The sequence below is a fragment of the Capricornis sumatraensis genome, chromosome 8, assembly GCF_032405125.1.
Source record: "Capricornis sumatraensis isolate serow.1 chromosome 8, serow.2, whole genome shotgun sequence".
Classification (NCBI taxonomy): Eukaryota; Metazoa; Chordata; class Mammalia; order Artiodactyla; family Bovidae; genus Capricornis; species Capricornis sumatraensis.
The window spans coordinates 60,600,262-60,626,406 of NC_091076.1; the positions used below are offsets into that span (position 1 = coordinate 60,600,262).

The window sequence follows — 26,145 nt, forward strand, 5'->3', positions numbered from 1 at the left end:
AGTAGGTGAATGGATAAACTGTGGTACATCCAAATAATGAAATATTCAGCACTAAAAAGAAATGAGCTAGCAAATCATGAAAGACATAGAATAAACTTAGATGCATATTACTAAGTGGAGGAAGCCAATATGAAAAGGCTACACACTGTATGTATGATTCCAGCTATATGACATTCTGGGAAAGACAAAACTATGGAGACAGTAGAGATCAGGGGTTTGGGGGAAGAGGGCGATGAACAGGTGGAGCACATAGGATTTTTAGGGCACTGAAACTTCTATAAGACTCTTAAATGGCAGAAACAACCTACATTTGTCCAAACCCAGAAGGTACAACACCAAGAATAAACCCTAATGTATGGATTTGGGGGTGATAATAATCTGTCAAAGTAGGTTCAGATATTGTAATAAATGTACCACTCTGGAGCCTGGTGTTGATAGTAAAAAAGATATGCCTGTGTAGAGGGTATATGGAAGCTCTCTATGCTCAATTTTGTTATAACCCTAAAACTGCTTTAAAATTTTTTGCTATAACACTCAGTTCAGTTCAGTTCAGTCGCTCATTGTCCAACTCATTGTGCAACCCCATGAATCGCAGCACGCCCAGGCCTCCCTGTCCATCACCAGCTCCCGGAGTTCACTCAAACTCATGTCCATTGAGTCAGTGATGCCATCCAACCATCTCATACTCTGTCGTCCCCTTTTCCTCCTGCCCCCAATCCCTCCCAGCATCAGTCTTTTCCAATGAGTCAACTCTTCGCATGAGGTAGCCAAAGTACTGGAGTTTCAGGTTTAGCATCATTCCTTCCAAAGAACACCCAGGACTGATCTCCTTTAGAATGGACTGGTTGGATCTCCTTGCAGTCCAAGGGACTCTCAAGAGTCGTCCCCAACTCCACAGTTCAAAAGCATCAATTCTAAAAGTCAATAAATCCCAACAAGTTTTAAACATTTTGGTGTATAATCTTCTGAGCCTAAGAATTTTTTGTTGTACCTCACAAATCTTTCAAAATCACTGGCTTTCTTTTTCCACTGATATGAGTCAAGAAAGAAATCTGTTCACCTTGCTTTGAAAGATGTTTTTAAGGTGGTGCTTCTCAAACTATACTGTGTACAAATTATTAGATTTAGTTGAAATGCATGTTCTGATTACTAGGTCTGGGGTGGGACCTAAGAGTCTGTATTTCTAACAAGTTCTTTCTTTAGTCTACACTTTGCTGGGCTTCCCAGGTGGAGCAGTGGTTCGATCCCAGGTCGGGAAGATCTCCTAGAGTAGGAAATGGTAACTCACTCCAGTATTCTTGCCTGGAAAATTCCATGGACAGAAGAGCCTGGTGGGCTATGATCCATGGGTTGCAAAGAGTCAGACCCAGCTGAGCATGCATGCACTCTCTCTACTGGCACTACACCTTGCACAACAAGGTTCTAGAGCTTAAAGAAAAATATTCTTATTTGTCTACTTTTGATAGAGCCATTTGACACTGTGGAATTTTTGTATTTTGTGAACTACAAATTTAACTGCTTTCAAAATGCTCAACATTGCTAATTATTAAAGAAATGCAAATCAAAACTACAATGAGGTTATCGCCTCACACTAGTCAGAATGGCCATCATCAAAGAGTGTACAAATAATAGAGACTTCCCTGGCAGTCAAATGGTTAAGATTCTGAGCTTCCACTGCAGGGGATGCAGGTTTGATCCCTGGTCAGGGAACTAAGATTCCACATGCTGTGTGGCCAAAAATAAAAATAAAAAAACTAGAGTGTGTAGGGAATACTCCTACACTATTGGTAGACATGAAAATTGGTGCAGCTACTATTGAAAATCAGTATGGCAGTTTCTTTAAAAACTAAAAATATTTCCAAGGGGGAAGAAGGAAGGGTGGGTGGGGATTAAAAAAAAAACAAAACTCCCAGTAATCCCAATTCTAGGCACATATCCAGAAAAAGATGGAAACTCTAATTCAAAACTAATTCAAAAAGTTACATGTACCCCCAACTGCACTATTTGCAGTTATCAAGACATGCAAGCAACCTAATAGTCCATCAACAGAGAAATGGATAAAAAAGATCAGGTGTGTGTGTATATATATACATACATAAAATGGACTATTACTTGGCTATAAAAAAGAATGGAATATTGTCATTTGCAGTAACATGGATAGATCTAGAGATTATCATACTGAGTGAAGTAAGCCAGACAGAAAAAGACAAACATTAACACTTATATGTTGAATCTAAAAAATAATACAAATGACCTTATTTATAAAACAGAAACAGACTCCTCACAGACACAGAGAACAAACTATGGTTACCAAAGGTGATGTGGGGGGCGGGAGGGAATAAATTAGGAATATGGGATTAACAGATACTACTATATGTAAAGTAGATAAACAAGGATTTACTGTATAGCACAGAGAACTATATTCAATATCTTATAATAATCTATAATGGAAAAGAATCAGAAAACAATATGTAAAAGTGAAACAAGTCGCTCAGTCCTTTCCGACTCTGCGACCCCATGGACTGTAGCTCATCAGGCTCCTCCATCCATGGGATTTTCCAGGCAAGAGTACTGGAGTGGGTTGCCATTTCCTTCTCCAGAGGATCTTCGATGGATCAAACTCGGGTCTCTCGCATTATAGGTAGATGCTCTACCATCTGAGCCACCAGGGAAGCTATAATGAAAAAGAATCAGAAAAAATATGTAAACTGAATCATTTTGCGGTAAACCTGTAACTAATGCAACATTGGAAATCAACTATACTTCAATAAAAATAAAATAAAACCACTACTGGTAGTGAAAAAAAAAAGTTTGAGGTGAGTAGTGGTATGTCAAAGAAAATATGATGTAGAAAACGATTAAGAGATTAAATATGGTAAGAACAATTAAACTGTTGTAGATGCTTTATAAATATTTCACATAAATCTAGCATAGTATGAATATAATTCCCTTTCAAAACCACTGCTTCTGCCTTTACCGTACATGTAATTATTGTCGGTTTGGAATCGTCACAATCACAACTCTATTCACTAAGGTGTTTTACAACTTCTAACATTTAACTCATTAAACATTTTGTCTATCAAGCAGAACAAACAAAAAACCCTAATTGCTCACAAGTGTTTTTCTGACATTTCAATTCCTAGAGTCTCCGATTAAGGAAAATCTTAAATCAGCAGTGATGTAGGACTAGATAAAACCTTGGTGAAAAACTAGGACAGGAGAAGCAAGAGGTGGAACTTAAAGTGAGAGGAAAGCAGGGACTGAAGACGCGGAGGAGGGATTTCACCACTGGACGAGAGCCGGTTGCGTTTACTGGACGGACCGGAAGAACTCGCGAGTTACCTCAGCACCATGGCGGGTCCCGTCAGCTTAAGAGAGCTTTTAATGGGCGCTTCAGCCTGGACAAGCTCTGAGAGTCCCGAGGGGTCCCTTACAGAGGGTGGTGGGAGCGCGGCTGGCGGACCGGAGCCTCCTTGGCGGGAGGATGAGATCTGCGTGGTGGGAATCTTCGGCAAAACGGCTCTGCGCCTGAATTCCGAGAAGTTTTCACTTGTGAACACGGTGTGCGACCGACAGGTCTTTCCCCTCTTTCGCCACCAAGATCCTGGAGATTCGGGGCCTGGAATCAGGACCGAGGCTGGGGCCGTCGGGGAGGCTGGCGGAGCCGGAGACCCTGGGGCTGGGACCGGGGCCGGGGATCCAGTTCGGGGAGGTGTAACTGCCGCGGAAGGCAACCGAACTGAGCCAGGTTCCCAGGATTATAGCCTTCTGCAAGCCTATTACAACCAGGAAAGCAAAGTTCTGTACCTTCTTCTTACTTCCATCTGTGACAATTCCCAGCTTCTGCGGGCTTGTCGGGCCCTTCAGAGCGGGGAAGCTGGAGGTGGCCTCTCTTTACCTCATGCAGAAGCGCACGAGTTCTGGAAGCATCAAGAGAAGCTGCAGTGCCTCAGTCTCCTTTACCTTTTCTCCGTCTGTCACATACTGCTTCTGGTCCATCCCACTTGTTCCTTTGACATCACTTATGATCGAGTATTCAGAGCCCTGGATGGACTGAGACAGAAAGTACTGCCCCTTCTCAAAACAGCTATTAAGGATTGTCCAGTTGGTAAAGACTGGAAACTAAACTGCCGACCTTGCCCACCTAGACTCCTTTTCCTTTTTCAACTCAATGGAGCACTCAAGGTAGAACCCCCTCGGAACCAAGACCCAGCTCATCCAGATAAGCCCAAGAAGCATTCTCCCAAAAGGAGACTGCAGCATGCCCTGGAGGACCAGATCTATAGAATCTTCCGGAAGAGTCGTGTCTTGACTAATCAGAGTATCAACTGTCTCTTTACTGTACCTGCCAATCAAGCTTTTGTGTACATAGTTCCCGGAAGCCAGGAGGAGGATCCAGTAGGCATGTTGCTGGACCAACTTAAGAGTCATTGTACTGTGAAAGACCCTGAATCTTTGTTGGTCCCTGCACCCCTTTCTGGGTCCAGGCGATACCAGGTGATGAGGCAGCACAGCAGACAACAGCTTTCTTTCCACACTGACACCGGCAGTTCTAGTTCTTCGGGGCAGCTAGTGGATTTCACGCTTCGAGAGTTCCTATGGCAGCATGTAGAGCTAGTACTAAGCAAGAAAGGTTTTGATGACAGTGTGGGCAGGAACCCACAGCCTTCCCATTTTGAACTTCCTACTTATCAGAAGTGGATCTCAGCAGCTTCAAAACTGTATGAAGTAGCTATTGATGGGAAAGAGGAGGACCCAGCATCTCCCACTGGGGAGTTAACATCTAAGATTCTAAGCAGTATTAAAGTCTTGGAAGGGTTTTTGGATATTGACACAAAATTCTCAGAGAACCGTTGCCAAAAAGCTTTACCGATGGCCCATAGTGCCTACCAGTCAAATTTGCCTCATAATTACACAATGACTGTCCACAAGAATCAGCTTGCCCAGGCTCTTCGAGTGTACAGCCAACATGCTAGGGGTCCAGCCTTTCACAAATATGCCATGCAGTTACACGAAGACTGCTACAAGTTTTGGAGCAATGGCCATCAGCTCTGTGAGGAGAGGAGTTTAACTGATCAACACTGTGTACATAAATTTCACTCCTTACCTAAATCAGGTAGCTAAAGTTTTCTTAGCATTTCACGTCAAAATTTGGGGCTGTGTTTGTATTCTTGTTTTCAGTTTGTTCCCTATGTATTGACATTTTAAAAAGAGAGCCCTACAGAAATTTAGGTGCATCAGATTTAAGTTTCCTCACCTGCTGGAAAAAGAAAAATCAGCTATGACTGCTAATTACACTGTATTTAAAGAACGAACCCTAAGGTATTAGTGAAAAAGAACTGTTAAATAATACAGAGTTTCAGGAATTTCATTTTAATGTTTTTACTTTGGAACATTTGTTTAACTAAAATGAACAGAATGAGTTGTATGGTCACTATGATGGTGATAAACTTTACTTAGAAATTCTAGAAGGTTATATTTAAAGTATGTTTTATTTCCATATATTTCCACTTGCTTCTTCTGTCAGGTGTGTTTAATCAAGTGTTTGTGGGTGTGGGTGTGTGTGGGTGTTGAGGTGTTTTTTCCCCTCCTTATTTCCAAAGAACTCTGGAGAAATTTGAGGGTTAGGTACAATTGAATGCAGAATAAATGTGGGTCTGCATTGTGTGTAAAATTAATAGTGACTAATATTTTCCAGGAGAAAAACCAGAGGCTGATAGAAATCCTCCTGTGCTGTATCACAATAGCCGAGCTCGATCCACTGGTGCCTGTAACTGTGGAAGGAAACAGGCACCCCGAGACGATCCCTTTGATATCAAGGCAGCTAACTATGACTTTTATCAGGTAGATTCTGCATTTTTTTTTCTTCCTCTTCTCTCTGTCTCTCTCTTTTGCTAACTACCATCTGAGTAAAATGTATCTTTTCAGAAGCAAAATGTCTAATAATAGATAAGTCAGTGTCACTTGCAGTGTGATATGTGATGAGAAAATTCTTTATATATGTACTTATTTGCCTACCCATTAACTGTTGATTCTTGCTTTTTAGTGTGAAGAATGTGTTGTTTTCTTTTATTTATTTTTGGCTGCCCTGGATCTTCGTTGCTTTGCGCAGGCTTTCTCTAGTTGCAGTGAGTGGCTGCTACGCTTCGTTGTGGTGCTCGGGCTTCTCATTGTGGTGGCTTCTCTTGCTGCGGTGCACAGGCTGTAGGTACACAGGCTTCAGTAACTGCAGCACACGGACTCAGTAGTTGTGACACACGGGCTTAGATTCCACGGCATGTGGAATCTTCCCAAACCAGGGATTGAACTCATATCCCCTACACTGGCAGGTAGATTCTTATCCACTGTGCCACCAGGGAAGTCCAAGAATGTTTGCTTTCGATGAAAGGTTCACAGGATTTATTTGTTTTTTTCCTTCCTCTATAGCTTCTGGAAGAAAAATGTTGTGGAAAATTGGATCACATCAATTTCCCAGTATTTGAACCAAGTACTCCAGATCCTGCTCCTGCCAAAAACGAATCATCTCCTGCTCCCCCCGATGCTGATGCTGATAAACTTAAAGAGAAAGAACCTCAAACCCAAGGAGAGAGCACAAGCCTGAGTTTAGCTTTGAGTTTAGGCCAATCCACCGATAGTTTAGGTACCTATCCAGCTGATCCACAAGCAGGAGGAGATAATCCAGAAGTTCATGGTCAAGGTGAAGTAAAAACTGAGAAGAGACCAAACTTGGTTGATCGGCAGGCATCCACAGTTGAATATCTCCCAGGCATGCTTCATTCAAATTGCCCCAAAGGTCTCCTACCCAAATTCTCCAGCTGGTCTTTGGTTAAACTAGGCCCTGCTAAATCTTACAACTTTCATACTGGTTTGGACCAACAGGGCTTCATTCCAGGAACAAACTATCTTATGCCTTGGGACATTGTCATCAGGACTAGAGCTGAAGATGAAGGAGACTTAGACACGAATTCTTGGCCTGCTCCAAATAAGGCTGTTCCTGGTAAGAGAAGTGCAGTTGTCATGGGCAGAGGAAGACGGCGAGATGACATAGCGCGAGCATTTGTGGGCTTTGAATACGAAGACTCTCGAGGTCGAAGATTTATGTGCTCAGGTCCTGACAAAGTAATGAAAGTAATGGGAAGTGGACCCAAGGAATCAGCTTTAAAAGCCCTGAATAGTGATATGCCCTTGTATATTCTGTCATCCTCTCAGGGTAGAGGGCTAAAACCACATTATGCTCAACTTATGAGGCTTTTTGTTGTGGTTCCTGATGCTCCTTTGCAGATAATCTTAATGCCTCAGGTAAGAAATACAGCTTTTTGTGTTGTTAGCCAGTCATATTTGTTGTTTGTTCTGATTGTTTGAAAAAAAGTACAGGGTATCAAACTAATTAAACAGGTCTTAATTTTAAATACCTCTTACATTAATAACTAATTTCTGTTTCTTAAAAAATAAATTGTAGGTGTGTTAATCAGTTCACACCATCAATTCACATCATTTAGTTAGAGGCAGAACTTGAAACTAAAAATCTGTAGAAAAGCAGGATAATATTTGTGGTTATTTAATGTAATATCAGATATGATTGAAGTTAGGAGTTGTACCTGCTTATGTGCTCTTTGAACCTATCCTTGGTTTAGGCACTTAACCTTTCAGGTGTCTTTTTTTTTTTTTTAAGATTTTTTTTCTTTTTTTTATTTATTTAGCTGCATGGAGTCTTGGTTGCAGCTCATAGTCTACCTAGTTGCAGTACAAGGGTTTAATTGCCCCATGGCATGTGAGATCTTAGTTCCCCAGTGAGGGATACAGCCCTTATCCCCTGCTTTGCAAGGCAGATTCTTAACCACTGGGTCACCAGAGAAGTCCCTTTCAGATGTTTCTTCTTGAAAAATGTTAAAATAATCATATAACCTATGTTTTTCAGGTTCAGCCAGGCCCACCACCATGTCCAGTATTCTACCCAGAAAAGCAAGAAATCACTCTCCCACCTGATGGCCTCTGGGTTTTGAGGTTTCCTTACGCCTACGTGACTGAGAGAGGACCTTGTTTCCCTCCGAAGGAAAACGTGCAATTGATGAGTTACAAGGTGCTCCGTGGGGTTCTTAAAGCAGTAACACAATAAGTGTTTTCCAGCCAGTACAGTCTTGAATTTGAGCTGGGTTTTGGTTTTTGTGTGTACAGGATCTTTTTTGGTGTGTAATACTGTGTTTTCTTGAGCCCAAAATATGTTTTGTTACAGAAGTTCAGTATTTGGACAGTAATTGTTCCACTGTTTCGTGATATTGTTGATATTTATTGTAAATGGGGGTATAACTTCTTAATAAACATTGTTTATTCTAGAAAAGGACATAAAATACATGGTTGATACCTCTATTTTCTTGTTTCTGTTTTACTGTCCATAATAAAAAATAACTTCTGTTATAACTGAATATTGCATTATCATGTTGAGCCAGAGGTTTGTTTTGTTTAGTTTTTTTTTTTTTTTTTAATAAAATGATGTTTTAGCTGGGATTTTCGTTAAAATACTGCTCCTGAAATCATCTTCAGAACAAGATGATCTAGTAGGTTATCTGGTAATTGTATGAGTACTTCATTGCAAAAAATTCCCTATATTGTTTGGCTCATAGTTTTGGTGCCTGAGTTACATTGCTTTGTTCTCACCGTTTTATTCTTGGACTGATGAAATACCATATTTAAAAAAAAATTTTTTTTTTGTTTTATTTATTTATTTTTGGCTGTGCTGGGCTTTTTTAGTGCTTTGTTTTTAGTGCTTTTGCGAGAGCTTTCTCTCGTGTGGCGAGGTGGGGCAAGTCTTCCTTGCAGTGGCTTCTCTTGTGGAGCACAGGCTCTAGGCCTGTGGGCTTTAGTAGTTGTGGCTTGTGGGCTCAGTGTTTGCAGCTCTTGGGCTCCAGAACACGGTCTTAGTGGTTGTGGCCACGGGCTTAGTTGTTCAGTGACTTGGGATTTTCCCCGACCAGGATCAAATTAGTGTCCCCTGTGCTGGCAGATGAATTCTTATCCACTGTGCCACCAGGGAAGTCTGAGATACCATGTTTAAATTAAGTTTTAAATAACTAAAACCTGTTTATCCAAAACATTAGTACACATTTTATTCATTGGAAATTGCTGTACTGTGAAACAGTTTGCTAAGTGATACAAATTCTATCAGTTCATATCAATATTAACTTTCACCATCAAAATAGTGACACTGACGTATCACTAGGTAAGTTGTGCAAAATAAGTTAGTATACCAAAATTCTAGTGTAATTGATTATATTTTCTTAGACACGTTGGTTTTGAAATACTGAGCAAATAGAATTGGAGTTTTTAATACTGTATATGAAGTGTAGTATTTGATTAACACGTCTTGCTACCAGACCAGCATAAAACAGTTACTTAGGTTTTGATTAGATTATATCTTAAATTTTCAAACCTATAGAGAAAAACATATAACTAGCAGCCAATTTAAAACTGTAATTAATTAGGTGTCTTTTTATACCTATTTTACTGTAGTTTTGTTAGGGGGAGAATCTGAGCCAATATGAAAGTTAGTCTACATTTTTTCATCCCGTCCTTATTTTTCATCCTTTTCCCTTATTCATTCATTCTTTTTATATCAGTTTTAAAAATCCCAACTACTGTTGTATTAATTGTAGTTCTTGGTTGTTGCATTTGAGAAATATGGCTAGATTGTTCTGTAAGTAAGTAAGTGTTAGTCACTCTGTCGTGACTGACTCTGCAACCCCATGGACTGTAACCTGCCAGGCTCCTCTGTCCATGGAATTCTTCACACAAGAATACTGGAGTGGGTAGCGATTCCCTTCCCTCAGGGATCTTCCCAACCCAGGGATCAAACCCAGATCTCCTCATTGCAGGCAGATTCTTTGCCATCCAAACCACTAGGGAAGCCCATTGTTCTAAGACTTGACTTAGAGGCTATTAAAAAAAGACTTTTACTTAGGTTGTGTAAACTTGTAGGTCAAAGGAACTTAAAAAAGTACTTTATGAGAACAAATAGGTTTCAGAAGAGCAAACCTCTGACTTTTTTGCTTTGTCTCCTTGCTAATGTCATTCTACACTGAACGACTTTACTGCTTAAATTAGAAAGTGATTTTCCTTGATTACATTTGGTTACAGAGGCAACCCTAATTTGAATTTCTGTAGCATTTTTAAATACAAATCTTTATTTAAAGTATTTATAATGTGTTAGATTCTGGTGTACAGCAAAGAGTTATATATATGTGTGTATATGTCAATGTATGTGTATATTCTTTTTTGCATTCTTGTCCATTATGGTTTATTATAGGATATTGAAATAGTCCTTGGTGCTATGCCTTCTTGTTTATCTGTTGTTGCTTTTTTTTTTGGCTGCACCACAAGGTTTGTCCACAAGGCTTGTGGGATTTTGCTTAGTTCCCTGACCAGAGATTGAACCCCGGCAGCCGGTGCAGAATCCTAACCATTGCACCTCCAGGGAAGTCTCTATTTTATATATAGCAGTTTGTATCTGCTAATTCCAAACTCCTAGTTTATTCTTCTTGTACACCCTTACCTCTTTGGTAACCATAAATTTGTTTTCTATATCTGTGAGTTTATTTCTGTTTTGTAAATAAGTTCATTGTATCATGTTTTAGATTCCATTTCTTCATTTCAGTTCAGTTGCTTAGTCGTGTCCCACTCTTTGCGACCCCATGGACTCTTTGCAACATCATGCAGCACACCAGGCCTCCCTGTCCATCACCAACTCCCAGAGCTTGCTCAAACTCATGTCCATTGAGTCAGTGATGCCATCCAACCATCTCATCATCTGTCGTCCCCTTCTCTTCCCAGCCTCAATCTTTCCCAGCATCAGGGTCTTTTCAAATGAGTCAACTCTCTGCATGAGGTGGCCAAAGTATTGGAGTTTTAACTTCAACATCAGTCCCTCCTAAGAACACCCAGAACTGATCTCCTTCAGGATGGACTGGTTGGAGCTCCTTGCAGTCCAAGGGACTCTCAAGAGTTTTCTCCAACACCACAGTTCAAAAGCATCAATTCTTCGGCGCTCAGCTTTCTTTTTAGTCCAACTCTCACATCCATACATGACTACTGGAAAAACCATAGCCTTCACTACATGAACCTTTGTTGGCAAAGTAATGTCTCTGCTTTTTAATATGCTATCTAGGTTGGTTATAACTTTCCTTCCAAGGAGCAAGCATCTTTTACTTTCATGGCTGCAGTCACCATCTGCAGTGATTTGGGAGCCGAGAAAAAGAAAGTCTGACACTGTGTCCACTGTTTCCCCATCTATTTGCCATGAAGTGATGGCACCAGAGGCCATGATCTTCGTTTTCTGAATGTTGAGCTTTAAGCCAACTTTTTCACTTTTCTCTTTCACATTCATCAAAAGGCTCTTTAGTTCTTCACTTTCTGCCATAAGGGTGGTGTCATCTACATATCTGAGGTTATTGATATTTCTCCCAGCAATCTTGATTCCAGCTTGTGCTTCCTCCAGCCCAGTGTTTCTCATGATGTACTCTGCATAAAAGTTAAATAAGCAGGGTGACAATATACAGCCTTGAAGTACTTCTTTGCCTATTTGGAACCAGTCTGTTTTTCCATGTCCAGTTCTAACTGTTGCTTCCTGACCTGTATACAGGTTTCTCAAGAGGCAGGTCAGGTGGTCTGGTATTCCCATCTCTCTCAGAATTTTCCGCAGTTTATTGTGATCCACACAGTCAAAGGCTTTGGCATAGTCAAGAAAGCAGAAATAGATGTTTTTCTGGAACTCTCTTGCTTTTTCTACGATCCAATGGATGTTGCCAATTTGATCTCTGGTTCCTCTGCCTTTTCTAAAAATAGCTTGAACATCCTGGAAGTTCACGATTCTGAAGTCACATTGCTGAAGTCTGGCTTGGAGAATTTTGAGCATTACTTTAATAGCGTGTGAGATGAGTACAATTGTGTGGTAGTTTGAACATTCTTTGGCATTACCTTTCTTTGGGATTGAAATGAAAACTGACCTTTTCCAGTCCTGTGGCCACTGCTGCGTTTTCCAAATTTGCTGACATGTTGAGTGCAGCATTTTCACAGCATCATCTTTCATGATTTGAAATAGCTCAACTGGAATTCCATCACCTCCACTAGCTTTGTTCGTAGTGATGCTTCCTAAGGCCCACTTGACTTCACATTCCAGAACGTCCAGCTCTAGGTGAGTGAGTGATCACACCTTCGTGATTATTTGGGTCATGAAGATCTTTGGCATAATCAATAAAGCAGAAATAGATGTTTTTCTGAAACTCTTGCTTTTTCTATGATCCAGCGGATGTTGGCAATTTGATCTCTGGTTCCTCTGCCTTTTCTAAATCCAGCTTGAACATCTGGAAGTTTATGGTTCACATACTGTTGAAGTCTGGCTTGGAGAATTTTGAGCATTACTTTGCTAGCATGTGAGATGAGTGCAATTGTGCAGTAGTTTGAGCATTCTTCGGCATTGCCTTTCTGCAAGACTGGAATGAAAACTGACCTTTTCCAGTCCTGTGGCCACTGCTGAGTTTTTCAAATTTGCTGGCATATTGAGTGTGGCAGTTTAACAGCATCATCTTTTAGGATTTGAAATAGTTCAACTGGATTTGTTCATAGTGATGCTTCCTAAGGCCCACTTGACATCACATGCCAGGATATCTAGTTCTAGGTGGGTGATCACACCATCATGGTTATCTGGGTCATGTATAGTTCTTCTGTGTATTGTTGCCACCTCTTCTTAATATCCTCTGTTTCTGTTAGGTCCATACCATTTCTGTCCTTTACTGTGCCCATCTTTCCATGAAATGCTCCCTTGGTATCTCTAATTTTCTTGACGAGATCTCTAGTCTCCCATTTTGTTGTTTTCCTCTATTTCTTTCCCTTGATCACTGAGGAAGGCTGTCTCATCTCTCCTTGCTATTCTTTGAAACTCTGCATTCAAATGGACATATCCTTCCTTTTCTCCTTTGCCTTTCACTTCTCTTCTTTTCTCAGCTACTTGTAAGGCCCCCTCAGACAACCATTTTGCCTTTTTGCATTTCTTTTTCTTGGGGATGGTCTTGATCACTGCCTCTTGTACAATGTCACAAACCTCCATCCATAGTTCTTCAGGCACTCTTATCAGATCTAATCCCTTGAATCTATTTATCATTTCCACTGTATAATCGTAAGGGATTTGATTTAGGTCATACCTGAACGGTCTCATGGTTTTCCCTACTTTCTTCAATTTAAGTCTGAATTTGGCAACGAGTTCATGATCTGAGCCCCAGTCAGCTCCTGGTCTTGTTTTTGCTGACTGTATAAAGCTTCTCTATCTTCAGCTGCAAATAATATAATCAATCTGATTTTGGTATTGACCATCTGGTGATGTCCATACGTAGAGTCTTCTCTTGTGTTGTTGGAAAAAGGTGTTTGCTATGACCAGTGCGTTCTCTTGGCAAAATTCTTAGCATTTGACCTGCTTTTTTTTGTACTCCAAGGCCAAATTTGCCTGTTACTCCAGGTATCTCTTGACTTCCTACTTTTTTTTTTTTCCTTCTAATTTTTTTTTTATTAATTTTTTAATTTTTTTTTAAATTTTAAAATCTTTAATTCTTACATGTGTTCCCAAACATGAGCCCCCCTCCCCTCCCTCCCCATAACATCTAAGAATTGAATCGCCAGTCCATGTTTGACTTCCTACTTTTGCATTCCAGTCCCCTATAATGAAAAGGACATCGTTTTTGGGTGTTAGTTCTAGAAGGTCTTGTAGGTCTTCATTAGAACTGTTCAGCTTCTTCAGCATTACTGGTTGAGGCATAGACTTGGATTACTGTGATACTGAACGGTTTGCCTCGGAAAAGAACAGAGATCATTCTGTCGTTTTTGAGATTGCATCCAAGTACTGCATAGAAAGCATTCCATTTGTAAGTGATAGTGTGTATAGTATGAAAGTGAAAGTTACTCAGTCGTGTCCAACTGTTTGTGACCCTATGGACTGTACAGTCCATGGAATTCTCTAGGCCAGAATACTGGAGTGGGTAGCCTTTCCCTTCTCCGGGGGATCTTCCCAACCCAGCGATCAATCCCAGATCTCCCACATTGCAGGCAGATTCTTTACCAGCTGAGCCAAAAGGGAAGCCTTGTAAGCGATATCATATGGTATTTGTCTTTCTCTTTCACTTAGTAAATGCAAGATTTTTATGCTGTTTGTACTTATAACTTGCTTATTTGCTGCACTTTTTCATGCTTGTTTTTGTCCATAAATAGGTTTACAGGGTGTTGCCTTAGAGAAATGTGGACTATGCTATCTGTATTGCTTACTACCTTTCTCTTTAGTCATACAAACCTTACTTCAGCAAACTTCAAAAGTTATCGTTTTATTAAAGAAATTATATTTCTTCTGTATCAGCATTTGCATTATCTTTTGCTTAGTAGATTTTCTGAGATATCAGCAGATGTTTCAAATTGATTCCTTTTTTTAAGACTCACTAGGACAGAAGGGCATCCTTCAACCTATTGTATGTCTTTTGGTGTGTCCTTGAAAAGTTGTATAGGATTCAAATTTTTAGGAAGTAAATCATATTTTATTCAAGAGTGCTTACTGTTTAAAGGACTACCATGATAAAGCTTGTGGAGAAGGCAATGACACCCCACTCCTGTACTCTTGCCTGGAAAATCCCATGGATGGAGGAGCCTGGTAGGCTGCAGTCCATAGGGTCACTAAGAGTCAGACATGACTGAGTGACTTCACTTTCACTTTTCACTTTCATGCATTGGAGAAGGAAATGGCAACCCACTCCAGTGTTCTTGCCTGGAGAATCCCAGGGATCGGGGAGCCTGGTGGGTTCCTGTCTATGGGGTCGCACAGAGTCGGACATGACTGAAGTGACTTAGCAGCAGCATGATAAAGCCTATAAAGTAAATTAATCTGATTTTTAAATGGTTTCCCATGTTTGTTTACTTTAAGATTCTCCTGCACTACTTAAGCAGTGAATGTGTTTCTTAGGTTAAAAAATTAAAGACTAAAAAAGACTATAAAGAAACAGGAAATAAAATTAGAAAAATGGAACTAGAGAAGCATGATTTATAACAATAAAATAATAATAACCACTGTGTACTGAATGGAAGAAGGCAATGGCACCCCACTCCAGTACTCTTGCTTGGAAAATCCCATGGACAGAGGAGCCTGGTGGGCTGCCATCCCTGGGGTCGCTAAGAGTCGGACACGACTGGGCGACTTCACTTTGACTTTTCATTTTTCACTTTTCATGCGTTGGAGAAGGAAATGGCAACCCACTCCAGTATTCTTGCCTGGAGAATCCCAGGGACAGGAGAGCCTGGTGGGCTGCCATCTATAGGGTCGCACAGAGTCGGACATGACTTAAGCGACTTAGCAGCAGCAGCAGCAACAGTGTACTGAATGATATGTAATAGCTATTTCGTGAATATCCATTCATTAGGTAACTTAATAAGCATTTTGCATACATTGCCTCTGATCCTCAAAGTGTTGAAGATAGATATCATCCATATTATCAGGAAATTAAAACCTGAAGCGATTAAATAATTTTGTTCAAGATCATATACCTAGGGAGTAGCAAAGTCAGAATTGAAATTGAGAACTCTGATTTCAAAGTTGTACTCTTCCTATGTTATGCCTTCGTAGAAAACGTAAGAATAAAAATAGCATGTCAATTTCTCCAACTGAATATTTGACTCTGGTCTTAAGACTTGTGAATGGGTGAGTTTTTGCTGTCAGAAAAATGAGGTATGATACTCTTCAAACATCTTTTTTTTTTTAACTTATTTATTTATTATATATAACTTATTTATTATATTTTTGTATTATATAAAACTTGTTTTATTATGTATTATTAAGTAAGTCTGCAAGCAGGCTTTCTCTAGTTGTGGTGAACAGGGGCTGCTGTCTAGTTGCAGCGCACGGGCTTCTCTCGTTGCGGAGCACAGGCTTTAGGTCCATGAGCTTCAGTAGTTGCTACATTCAGGCTTAAAAGCTGTGGCTCATGGGCTTAGTTGCTCTGAAGTATGGGGAGTCTACCCAGACCAGGTATCAAACCTGTGTCCCCAGCATTGACAGGTGGATTCTTAACCACTGGACCACCAGGAAAGTCTTAAACATCTTAGTGTATTTTAAGAGTATAAATCTTGATTCTCTCTCAAACTGTTGAGCGTTATATTCTTGTACCCTCTCTTGTTCCATATTTTCTTCTGCATAAAACAGCACTATAGTAGATTGAAGCCAAAAAGAATTGGCTTGAGAATTTAAGAAATTCTTAGCGCTTAAAAGAAAACTGACAGTTTACTTATCCTTGAGTATTATTTTCTCGAGAATGGTAATAATTATTATTTATCGCAAAAGGTGGTTATGAGGATTGAAGGAGTATACATAAAGCACCTAATAGATGAATTCTTGATGATAATTTATCTTAAACGTATTTTTAAAAAGTATCCCATAATACTAATAGTTTGGGAGTCTTGGTTAGTTTTAGTCCTACCTTTTATAGTCAGGGGCTTCCCTGGTGGCTCAGAGGTTAAAGCATCTGCCTACAATGCAGGAGACCTGGGTTCGATCCCTGGGTTGGGAAGATCCCCTGGAGAAGGAAATGGCAACCCACTCCAGTATTCTTGCCTGGAGAATCCATGCACAGAAGAGCCTGGTGGGCTACATACAGTCCACGGGGTCGCAAAGAGTCGGACACGACTGAGCGACTTCACTCACTCACTCACACAGTGCCTAGTATACATACTGGGCTTCCCAGGTAGAATCCACCTGCCAATGCAGGTAGACGTAAGAGACATGGGTTCAATCCCTGGGTGGGGAAGACCCCCTGGAGGAGGGCACAGCAACCCACTCCAGTATTCTTGCCTGGAGAATCTCATGGACAGAAGAGCCTGGCAGGCTACAGTCCATAGGGTCACAGGGTTGCACACACTGAAGTGACTTACACTCACGCATGTAGTATGTTTACCTGTGGTAAACACTAGGACATGCAGCAGCTTTGTAGATTTGGCTTGCACCTTTCCTCTTGTATCTTTCTGCGGTCTTTTTAAAATAGACTTTGGGGTTTTTTTTTTAGTTAGTCTGTTTATATAAAGTGAAAGTGTTAGTTGCTCAGTCATGTCAGACTCTTTGCAACCCCATGGACTATAGCCTACCAGGCTCCTCTGTCCGTGGGATTCTGAAGCAAGAACACTGGAGTGGGTTGCCATTCCCTTTTCCAGGGGATCTTCCTGACCCAGGAACCAATCCAGGTCTCCTGCTTTGTAGGCTGATTCTTTACTGTCTGAGCTACCAGCGAAGCCCTTTATTATATAAAGCATCCTCTCAAATCCCCTTGACCATTTAAGTGCCCCTTTTCTGTGCTGTCTCCCACAACTTTGTGCCTGTCCTAAAATGTGGCACTGGTCATAGCAAAACTTTCTTCCAACAACAGAAGAGATGGCTCTACACATGGACATCAGCAGATGTTCAATACTGAAATCAGATTGATTATATTCTTTGCAGCCAAAGATGGAGAAGCTCTATACAGTCAGCAAAAACAAGACCAGGAGCTGACTGTGGTTCAGATCATGAACTCCTTATTCCCAAATTCAGACTCAATTTAAAGAAAGTAGGAAAAGCCACTAGGCCATTCAGGTATGACCTAAATCAAATCCTTTACGATTATACTGTAGAAGTGACAAATAGATTCAAGGGATTAGATCCAATAGACAGAGAGCCTAAAGAACTATAGAAGGAGGTTTGTGACATTGTACAGAAGACAGTGATCAAGTCCATCCCCAAGAAAAAGAAATGCAAAAAGGCAAAATGGTTGTCTGAGGAGGCCTTAAAATAGCTGAGAAGAGAAGAGAAGTGAAAGGCAAAGGAGAAAAGGAAGGATATGTCCTTTTGAATGCAGAGTTTCAAAGAATAGCAAGGAGAGATAAGAAAGCCTACCTCAGTGATCAATGCAAAGAAATAGAGGAAAACAATAGAAAGGGAAAGACTAGAGATCTCTTCAAGAAAATTAGAGATACCAAGGGAGCATTTCATGAAAGGATAGGCACAATAAAGGACAGAAATGAGAAGGACCTAACAGAAGCTGAAGAGATTAAGAAGAGGTGGCAAGAAAACACAGAAGAACTGTACAAAAAAGATCTTCATGACCCAGATAACCGCAATGGTGTGATCACTCACCTAGAGCCAGACATCCTGGAGTGTGAAGTCAAGTGGGCCTTAGGAAGCATCACTGCGAACAAAGCTAGTGGAGGCAATGGAATTACAGCTAAGCTATTTCAAATCCTGGAAGATGATGCTATGAAAGTGCTGCACTCAATATGCCAGCAAATTTGGAAAATAGCAGTGGCCACAGGACTGGAAAAGGTCAGTTTTCATTCCAATCCCAAAGAATGCTCAAACTGCCACACAGTTGCACTCATCTCACACGCTAGAAAAGTAATGCTCAAAAATCTCTAAGCGAGGCTTCAAAAGTATATGAACCAAGAACTTCCAGATGTTCAATCTGGATTTAGAAAAGGCAGAGGAACCAGAAATCAACTTGCCAACATCCATTGGATCATAGAAAAAGCAAGAGAGTTCCAGAAAAACATCTGCTTTATTGATTAGGCCAAAGCCTTTGACTGTAGATCACAACAAACTACAAAATTCTTCAAGAGTTGGGAATACCGGACCAGCTTACCTGCCTCCTGAGAAATCTGTATGCAGGTCAAAAGGCAACATTTAGAACTGGACATGGAACAGTGACTGCTTCCAAATTGGGAAAGGGGTACGTCAAGGCTGTATATTGTCACCTTGCTTATTTGACTTATATGCAGAATACATCATGCGAAATGCTGGGCTAGATGAAGCCCAAGCTGGAATCAAGATTGCCAGGAAAAATATCAATAACCGCAGATGGGCAGATGACACCACCCTTATGGCAGGATGCAACAAGGAACTAAAGAGCCTCTTGAAAGTGAAAAAGGAGAGTGAAAAAGCTGGCTTGAAACTCAACATTAAAAAAACTAAGATCATCTGGTCCCATCACTTCATGGCAAATAGATGGGGAAACAATGGAAACAGTGACAGACTTATTTTGGGGGGCTCCAAAATCACAGATGGTGACTGCAGCTGTAAAATTTAAAGACACTTGCTCCTTGGAAGAAAAGCTATGACCAGCCTAAACAGCATATTAAAAAGCAGAGACATCATTTTGCCAACAAAGGTCTGTCTAGTCAAAGCTATGGTTTTTCTAGTAGTCATGTATGGATGTGAGAGTTGGACCATAATGAAAGCTGAGTGCCAAGGAATTGATGCTTTTGAACTGTGGTGTTGGAGGAGACTCTTGAGAGCCCCTTGGACAGCAAGGAGATCCAACCAGTCCATCCTAAAGGAAATCAGTCCTGAATATTCACTGGAAGGACTGATTCTGAAACTGAACTCCAATAGTTTGGCCACCTGATAGAAAGAACTGACTCCTTGGAAAAGACCCTGATGCTGGGAAAGACTGAAGGCAGGATGAGAAGGGGATGACAATGGATGAGATGGTTGGATAGCATCACTGACTCAATGGACATGAGTTTGAGCAAGCTCCGGAAGTTGGTGATGGACAGGGAGGCCTGGTGTACTGCAGTTAATGGGGTCGCAAAGAGTCGGACATGACTAAGAGACTGAACTGAAGATGTAGCAAATAGAACTGCACTCAGTTTTTGGAACACTGCATAATTTTGCACAAATGCCAGCTAATTGTCTGTTTAACTTTTAATACTCTTTAATAATATTTATTTTCCTACATTGGCACAGCAGCTCATTGGGTTGGCATCTTAATTTACTCCATTGCCTAACATTGTATCCCATCTAAAGCTTCAGTGTGTTGATGTGTAAAATGGACAAAATAATTCCCTTATCTACCTCAAAGAACTGTGGTTCAAACAGTTCAAGAATGCATTAATTGAAATCCTTTACAAACTCTGAACTGTTTCATAAGTATAAGGGATGGTTATTATTTCTTGTTTGTAGCTGATAGTATTGATCTAATCATCTTCCTAAATACGATTTAAAATTTTTCCAAAACATTTCCATACTGAAAATAATCCTATTCATAGGTATAGCAATGGTAATAATTTTCAGCTTGACTAATTATAAGGAAGATTTCTGAAGTGTAAATTATATCCTATAGTTCTTTTTTATTCCAGACGCTCATGAAAGTGAAAGTCACTCAGTCGTGTCCAACTCTTTGCGACCCCATGGACTATACAGTCTATGGAATTCTCTGGGCCAGAATACTGGAGTAGGTAGCCTTTCCCTTCTCCAGAGGATCTTCCCAACCTAAGGATCGAACCCAGGTCTCCCATATTACAAGCGGAGTCTTTACTACCTGAGCCACAAGGGAAGCCCAAAATGAAAGTCTCTCAGTCCTGTCTGACTCTTTGCGACCCCATGAACTATACAGTCCATGGAGTTCTCCAGGCCAGAATACTGGAGTGGGTAACTTCTTCCCTTTTCCAACAGATCTTCCCAACCCAGGAATTGAACTGGGGTCTCCTGCATTGCAGATGGATTCTTTACCAACTGAGCTATCAGGGAATCCCCCCAGAAACTCTTAAAGTACTATGTTACCATAGTTGCCTGTTACTTCCTTTCTACTACAAAGTTATGTGTACTTATTTGAGTATTGAGTGCCTTCTATCTTTTATTTTATCCTGGCTATTTTGTCAGCATAAAAGCAAGATTACCTTGTTTACGTGCATACTGCTGAATCTCTTCAGTCCTGTCCTACTCTTTGCAATCCTATGCATTGTGGCCTACCAGGTTCCTCTGTCCATGACATTTCCCAGGTAAGAATACTGGAGTGGGTTGCCATGCCCTCCTCCAGGGGATCTTCCTGACCCAGAGATCAAACCCATGTCTCTTTAGATCTCTGCATCATCAGTTCAGTTCAGTTCAGTCACTCAGTCGTGTGCAACTCTTTGTGACCCCATGAACCGCAGCACGCCAGGCCTCCCTGTCCATCACGAACTCTCGGAGCCTACCCAAACTCATGTCCATCAAGTCGGTGATGCCATCCAACCATCTCATCCTCTGTCATCCCCTTCTCCTGCCCTCAATCTTTCCCAGCATCAGGGTCTTTTCAAATGAGTCAGCTCTTTGCATTAGGTGGCCAAAGTATTGGATTTTTAACTTCAAAATCAGTCCCTCCAGTGAACACCCAGGACTGATCTCCTTTAGAATGGACTGGTTGGATCTCCCTGCAGTCCAAGGGACTCTCAAGAGTCTTCTCCAACACCACAGTTCAAAAGCATCAGTTCTTCGGCACTCAGCTTTCTTTATAGTCCAACTCTCACATCCATACATGACTACTGGAAAAACCATAGCCTTGACTAGACGGACCTTTGTTGGCAAAGTAATGTCTCTGGTTTTTAATATGCTGTCTAGGATGGTCATAACTTTCCTTCCAAGGAGTAAGCGTCTTTTAATTTCATTTAATTTCATGGCTGCAATCACCATCTGCAGTGATTTTGGAGGCCCACAAAATAAAGTCTCTCAGTGTTTCCACTGTTTCCCCATCTATTTGTCAGGTGGGCTCTTTACCATTAGTGATACCTGGTAAGCCAAACTAGTGCCAAACTAGTTTATAATCCCACTTTAAAAATTTTTGTTTTTGAACATACCTTTGTTGTTTTTGGAAAAGTAATATGTAGTCATTGTATCTGTTATTAAGAATTTATTTTTTAAACAAAGAATATGTTACCTGAAGTTCCACTGCTTTGCTAGTGCTCTGTTAACCATTGGCAGCATTCTAATGAATATCCTTCTAAACATTGCGTATATACAGGTACCTGTGGATATGTATTCTTTTTTTTTTGGTGGGGCCAAGTCATGCAGTAGTGAGATTGTAGTTCCCCCACTAAGGGTCTACCCCAGGTCCCTGGCAGTGAGTGTGAAGTTCTAACCACTGGACTGACAGGGAATTCCCTGGATGTGTATTCAGTTTTATATAATTGCAATCAGAATATATCTTGTTCTATAATTTACTTTTTTTTTCACTCTACAGTATGTGGTAGACTTTTTTCTTGTCAATAAATGAAAGTATTATTAATGAATGCTTTCTTTTCTCTAATCAAGATTTATATAATTTGTTCTTTATTTAGGTTCTTTTAAATTTGGAATTTCTATGAACCATGGAATACCATGGTGCATACATCTTTTATTAATACTTGTGAAATTTTCTTGGCAGAGTAAACTCTTAGGACTGGAACTGATGCATCAAGGGATATACACATTTTACATTTTGATGTATATTGCTAAATTGCCCTGGAGAAATTTGAACCATGCTCTAACCTAGTACTATCAGATTCCCATTGTCAGAGTTGAGAATCCAAATGGCAGTGTCCCATTTGCACGCTAGCTGTTTGTTTCGGCAGTTTTCTTATTTAGAATAGTATTACACTTTAATTTATCAGTTCCTTTAGAACTTGGGTAAATGCCATCTGGTCTCAATGATATATGTTCCTAGTCAATTGCATCTGCTTGTAGAACACTAATAATTTGGGCAATGCATCTGTAGGTGGAGTTGAAATGACAAGTTAAGGAGTTATTTGACTAGCATGAATGTTCTTTTCACTATTCTGCATCCTGGATCTGCTACCTCTGAAATGCTTCAATAGACACTTTTTAAGTGGGGATTTCCTTAATGTTATCTTCAAAGGGCAAGACTATTTTCCTAGTCTTTTTATTTTTCAGACAATCAATGCTTTTAGAAGATCCAGCCCCTTGAACTGAGTTAAGATTCGTGACCTTGTTAAACAATCAGCACTAGCTTTATTGTCTTGGGCAAACTGCTTAACCTATCCACATAGCAGTTTTCTCGTCTCAGTGAAACAGGTCAGTGATTTCTGATACTCTTTTCTTTTTCAACATTTTCCCCCATGACACTTGATTTCTTGTGCTCATTTCCTTTCTTGGTTTAAAAGATGTCTTACTAATTTTGGCACCCCTTATAAATTTCCATCAAAATACAGCAATCGTCTTGGAAGACTTCTCTCGTCATATTGGTGCAATTTTTAAAACATGCCTTTCTTCTGTTATACTTCGCTTGTTCTTTCATTAATGTTTCATTGGAAGTTTTGGGCCTCCAATAAGGCATATGGACTCCTGCTTGGTTACTTATTTTGAATAATTCTGTATACTGTCTCCAAATTGTTGGTAATGTTTTAGAGAAGTGAGAAATGGAATATTTCCTGCCGTATCAATAAACAAAGGATGTTAACAGTCATTGGCAGTTGTAGCCACTGTGGATGGTGAGCTGGTGAGCCCTGAGGGAACAAAGGAAGGAAAGAATACCTCCATCTAGCAGCCATCAGTCTGCAGCCACTGCTTATGGTGAGCCCTGAGGAAACTCAGGATGTTTGGAAAACACTGGATACTGGCCCCAGATAGCTGAGGTACATATCAAAGAAATGATTTCAGTGAGCCAGACTCTTGCACCTTCCCATATATAGAAAGGCACTGAATTCCTTAACTTGGAATATCTGGTTTTCTTTTGAGGTTCAGACTACCTGCCCTTTGGGGCAAAACTTCTATATAACCTGGCTCTAACCCTCCCCTCCTCAGAGCAATTCTCACAGGGTTATCTCCCAGGCTTGAAGTCTTAAAATTCTTTCTCCCTATCCCCCACCCCCAATAAAACATAACTTTCAACTTTTATGTTGTGAATTTTTTTTTAAGTCCACAGAAGGAAAGAATTCTATCTTTTGACATAATGCTTTACTTATATAGGATATACACACACACACACACACACACACACACACACACACACACACCTTTTTTTTTTACACTGGCTATGCTGTGCAGCTTGCTGAATTGAACCTGGGCCACAACAATGAAAGCATTGAATCCTAACAAGTAGGCCACCAGGGAACTCTCTAGGTTACTTTTAATACTTTCATTTTACTTCTTTAGATCCTCAAAACACTACTTTGAGGTTAGATGTTACTATCTCAAGTTTTATAAATGTGAAACTGAGACTAAAACTAAGTGATATGCCCAGGGCCACTCAGTTTGTAAATGGTATAGCTGTGTCTATAGGTTCTAAGCTCAAAGCTCTATCTGGCTAAGCCACTGGTACCTCTATAGTTGAAGGTTAGTCTTAGTTACATATTTTTTTCCTGGTAGTATTTATCATATACTTGTTGTTTAGTCTCTAAGTCATGTCTGACTCTTTTGTGACCCCATGGACTGTAACCTGCCAGGCTTCTCTGTCAATGTGATTTTCCAGGCAGGAATACTGGAGTGGGTTGCCATTTCCTCTTCCAGGGGATCTTCCAGACCCAGGGTTCGAACCTGAATCTCCTGTTTGGTGGCAGATTCTTTACCATTGAGCCACCTGGGAAGCCCTAATCATGTACATATGTCTGTACTAATCATAAAATAGTCATCAAATTTAAAGAAAATTGGTGTCAAGTGACATTTTAGAAGAGGGAAACAGAAACATGAGCACAGCTACTCTATAGGATATAATTTGACAGCCCTAAACAGATACTTTCCGTAATTCCTAACAAAGCAGTAGTTTTCAACTTGTGAGTTTCCTAAATAATAATTTTAAAAAAGGAACTTGCAATAACATATATAAAGATCACGTTAAATAAGACAAGGTAGTATGGGCCCAAGGACTGACTCACAGAACGTAGAAACTGATGTGAGGACACCTAGTTATTCATATGGGGGGAAAAATTAAATTCCTACTTCACAACTTTCATCAAAGTCAATTTCAGATGTATCAAGGGCTTAAATGTGAAATGCGATACTTCAAAACATTTCCTTAAGTTTTTAAGTTTGCTTGTATTTGGAATTTTTTATACTTAGTTCTCTTTCTTCTATAAAGGCTTTATCATTTCTTTGGGTATACTGGTGTTAAACCAAAAAATGAGACTACTATTGATCTCGGAGAAGCAGTAGTGAGCAGTGGCATGACGTGAGAGCTTAATTCCCTGCCCAGGAATTGAAACTGGGTAGCCTGGGTGAAAACCAGAAATCCTAGCCACCAGACCAGCAAGGGCTAGAGGCTGGAAGCTATATATTTCCCTGGCTCTAGTACCCAGTGAAAAATGCATTTCTCACAGAGGCAAAAACTGTAAATGCCAGTACAAAGTATATTATCAGAGACAGCACAACAACAAATGGGAGAGCACACAGAGGAACAGTTAAGATAGAGGCAAGGCAGAGATGCACACCTGGAGAGAAAGGGTGTGCGTGTCCTCCCCACGGAGGCATGCAGTACAGAGGTGGGTAAGTCATTTTTATAGGACAGTTCTGGGTTTTTGTTTACCTTTGGCTAATTATCTGGTTTCTTTTTCCACACCTGACCTACCTTAGCACCCTCTCCAACATGTGTATGCAACTTTTTCCCAAGATGGATTCCAGCCCAGAGACCTATGTGGGAGCCTTAGCGTCACATATTATGGGGTGGTACCCCCTTCTTTTCGACCCCCAAGGAGCCTTTCTCCACCTGTGAAATGTCTCCCTTGCCCCAGGGATGGGAAATATATGATGTCCTGACCCTTTACTCAAGGTTTAGCCCCTCTCTGTTGCTGCCATGCCTATCAAGGTGACACAGGAGACAAAGCCTGGCTATTTACTCTATTTGTGATGTTACTTCCATTTCAGAGGGCAGATGGGAGCCCATCTATCTCCTGTCTCAGGAAATGCAAACTGGAGGCTAATTTTAAATGTCTAGCCTGAAGCCCATGTAAACAGGGGACCAGTTGTAAATACCTAGCCTGGGGCCCATCTACCTCCTGCCTCACTATGATGGTGAACTGATGTAAAAGTCTTTTTTCTGCTACTTGTAAAAATCTACAGAAGACCTTTGTTTTCAAGAATCCTCTAAATTTTGTTTAAGTTTATTAAATAAAATTAAATTTTATTTAAATTCCTCTTAAAGGACACAAGAATCTTTGGGAAGTCATTATTAACAGAAAGAGCTGTAAGTTATTTAGTAAAAATGTTCCTCATTTTTCAGATAAGAAAACAGAGAAGTTTGCTTCAGGTCAGAGTCACGTGATTTTAAATAATCACTCTGCCTTCTACTTCTGTGGGAGATCTGTTCTTATGACCAAATTTTCTCCCTCAGCCCTGGGTTAATTCTTTTGCACTTAAATGTGACT

At 40.4% G+C, this 26,145-nt stretch overlaps 1 protein-coding gene across 1 annotated transcript; it reads left to right on the forward strand.

Moving 5' to 3' along the window:
- Window positions 1–3,351: 3,351 nt before the first annotated feature.
- SMG8 (SMG8 nonsense mediated mRNA decay factor) lies at window positions 3,352–8,327 on the forward strand. The gene is made up of 4 exons (XM_068978552.1): window positions 3,352–5,116; window positions 5,699–5,844; window positions 6,427–7,299; window positions 7,919–8,327. The coding sequence occupies exons 1-4, from the start codon at window positions 3,352–3,354 to the stop codon at window positions 8,114–8,116; spliced, it is 2,982 nt and encodes a 993-aa protein (XP_068834653.1). The 3' UTR covers window positions 8,117–8,327.
- Window positions 8,328–26,145: the final 17,818 nt, after the last annotated feature.

What these genes read in the sequence shown, in the direction of transcription:
- SMG8 (XM_068978552.1), top strand. Translation starts at nt 3,352, where the DNA reads ATGGCGGGTCCCGTCAGCTTAAGAGAGCTTTTAATGGGCGCTTCAGCC. An exon ending in TCACTCCTTACCTAAATCAG is followed by an intron (nt 5,117 to 5,698) that starts GTAGCTAAAGTT and finishes AATATTTTCCAG; the next exon opens with GAGAAAAACCAGAGGCTGAT. An exon ending in AGATAATCTTAATGCCTCAG is followed by an intron (nt 7,300 to 7,918) that starts GTAAGAAATACA and finishes TATGTTTTTCAG; the next exon opens with GTTCAGCCAGGCCCACCACC.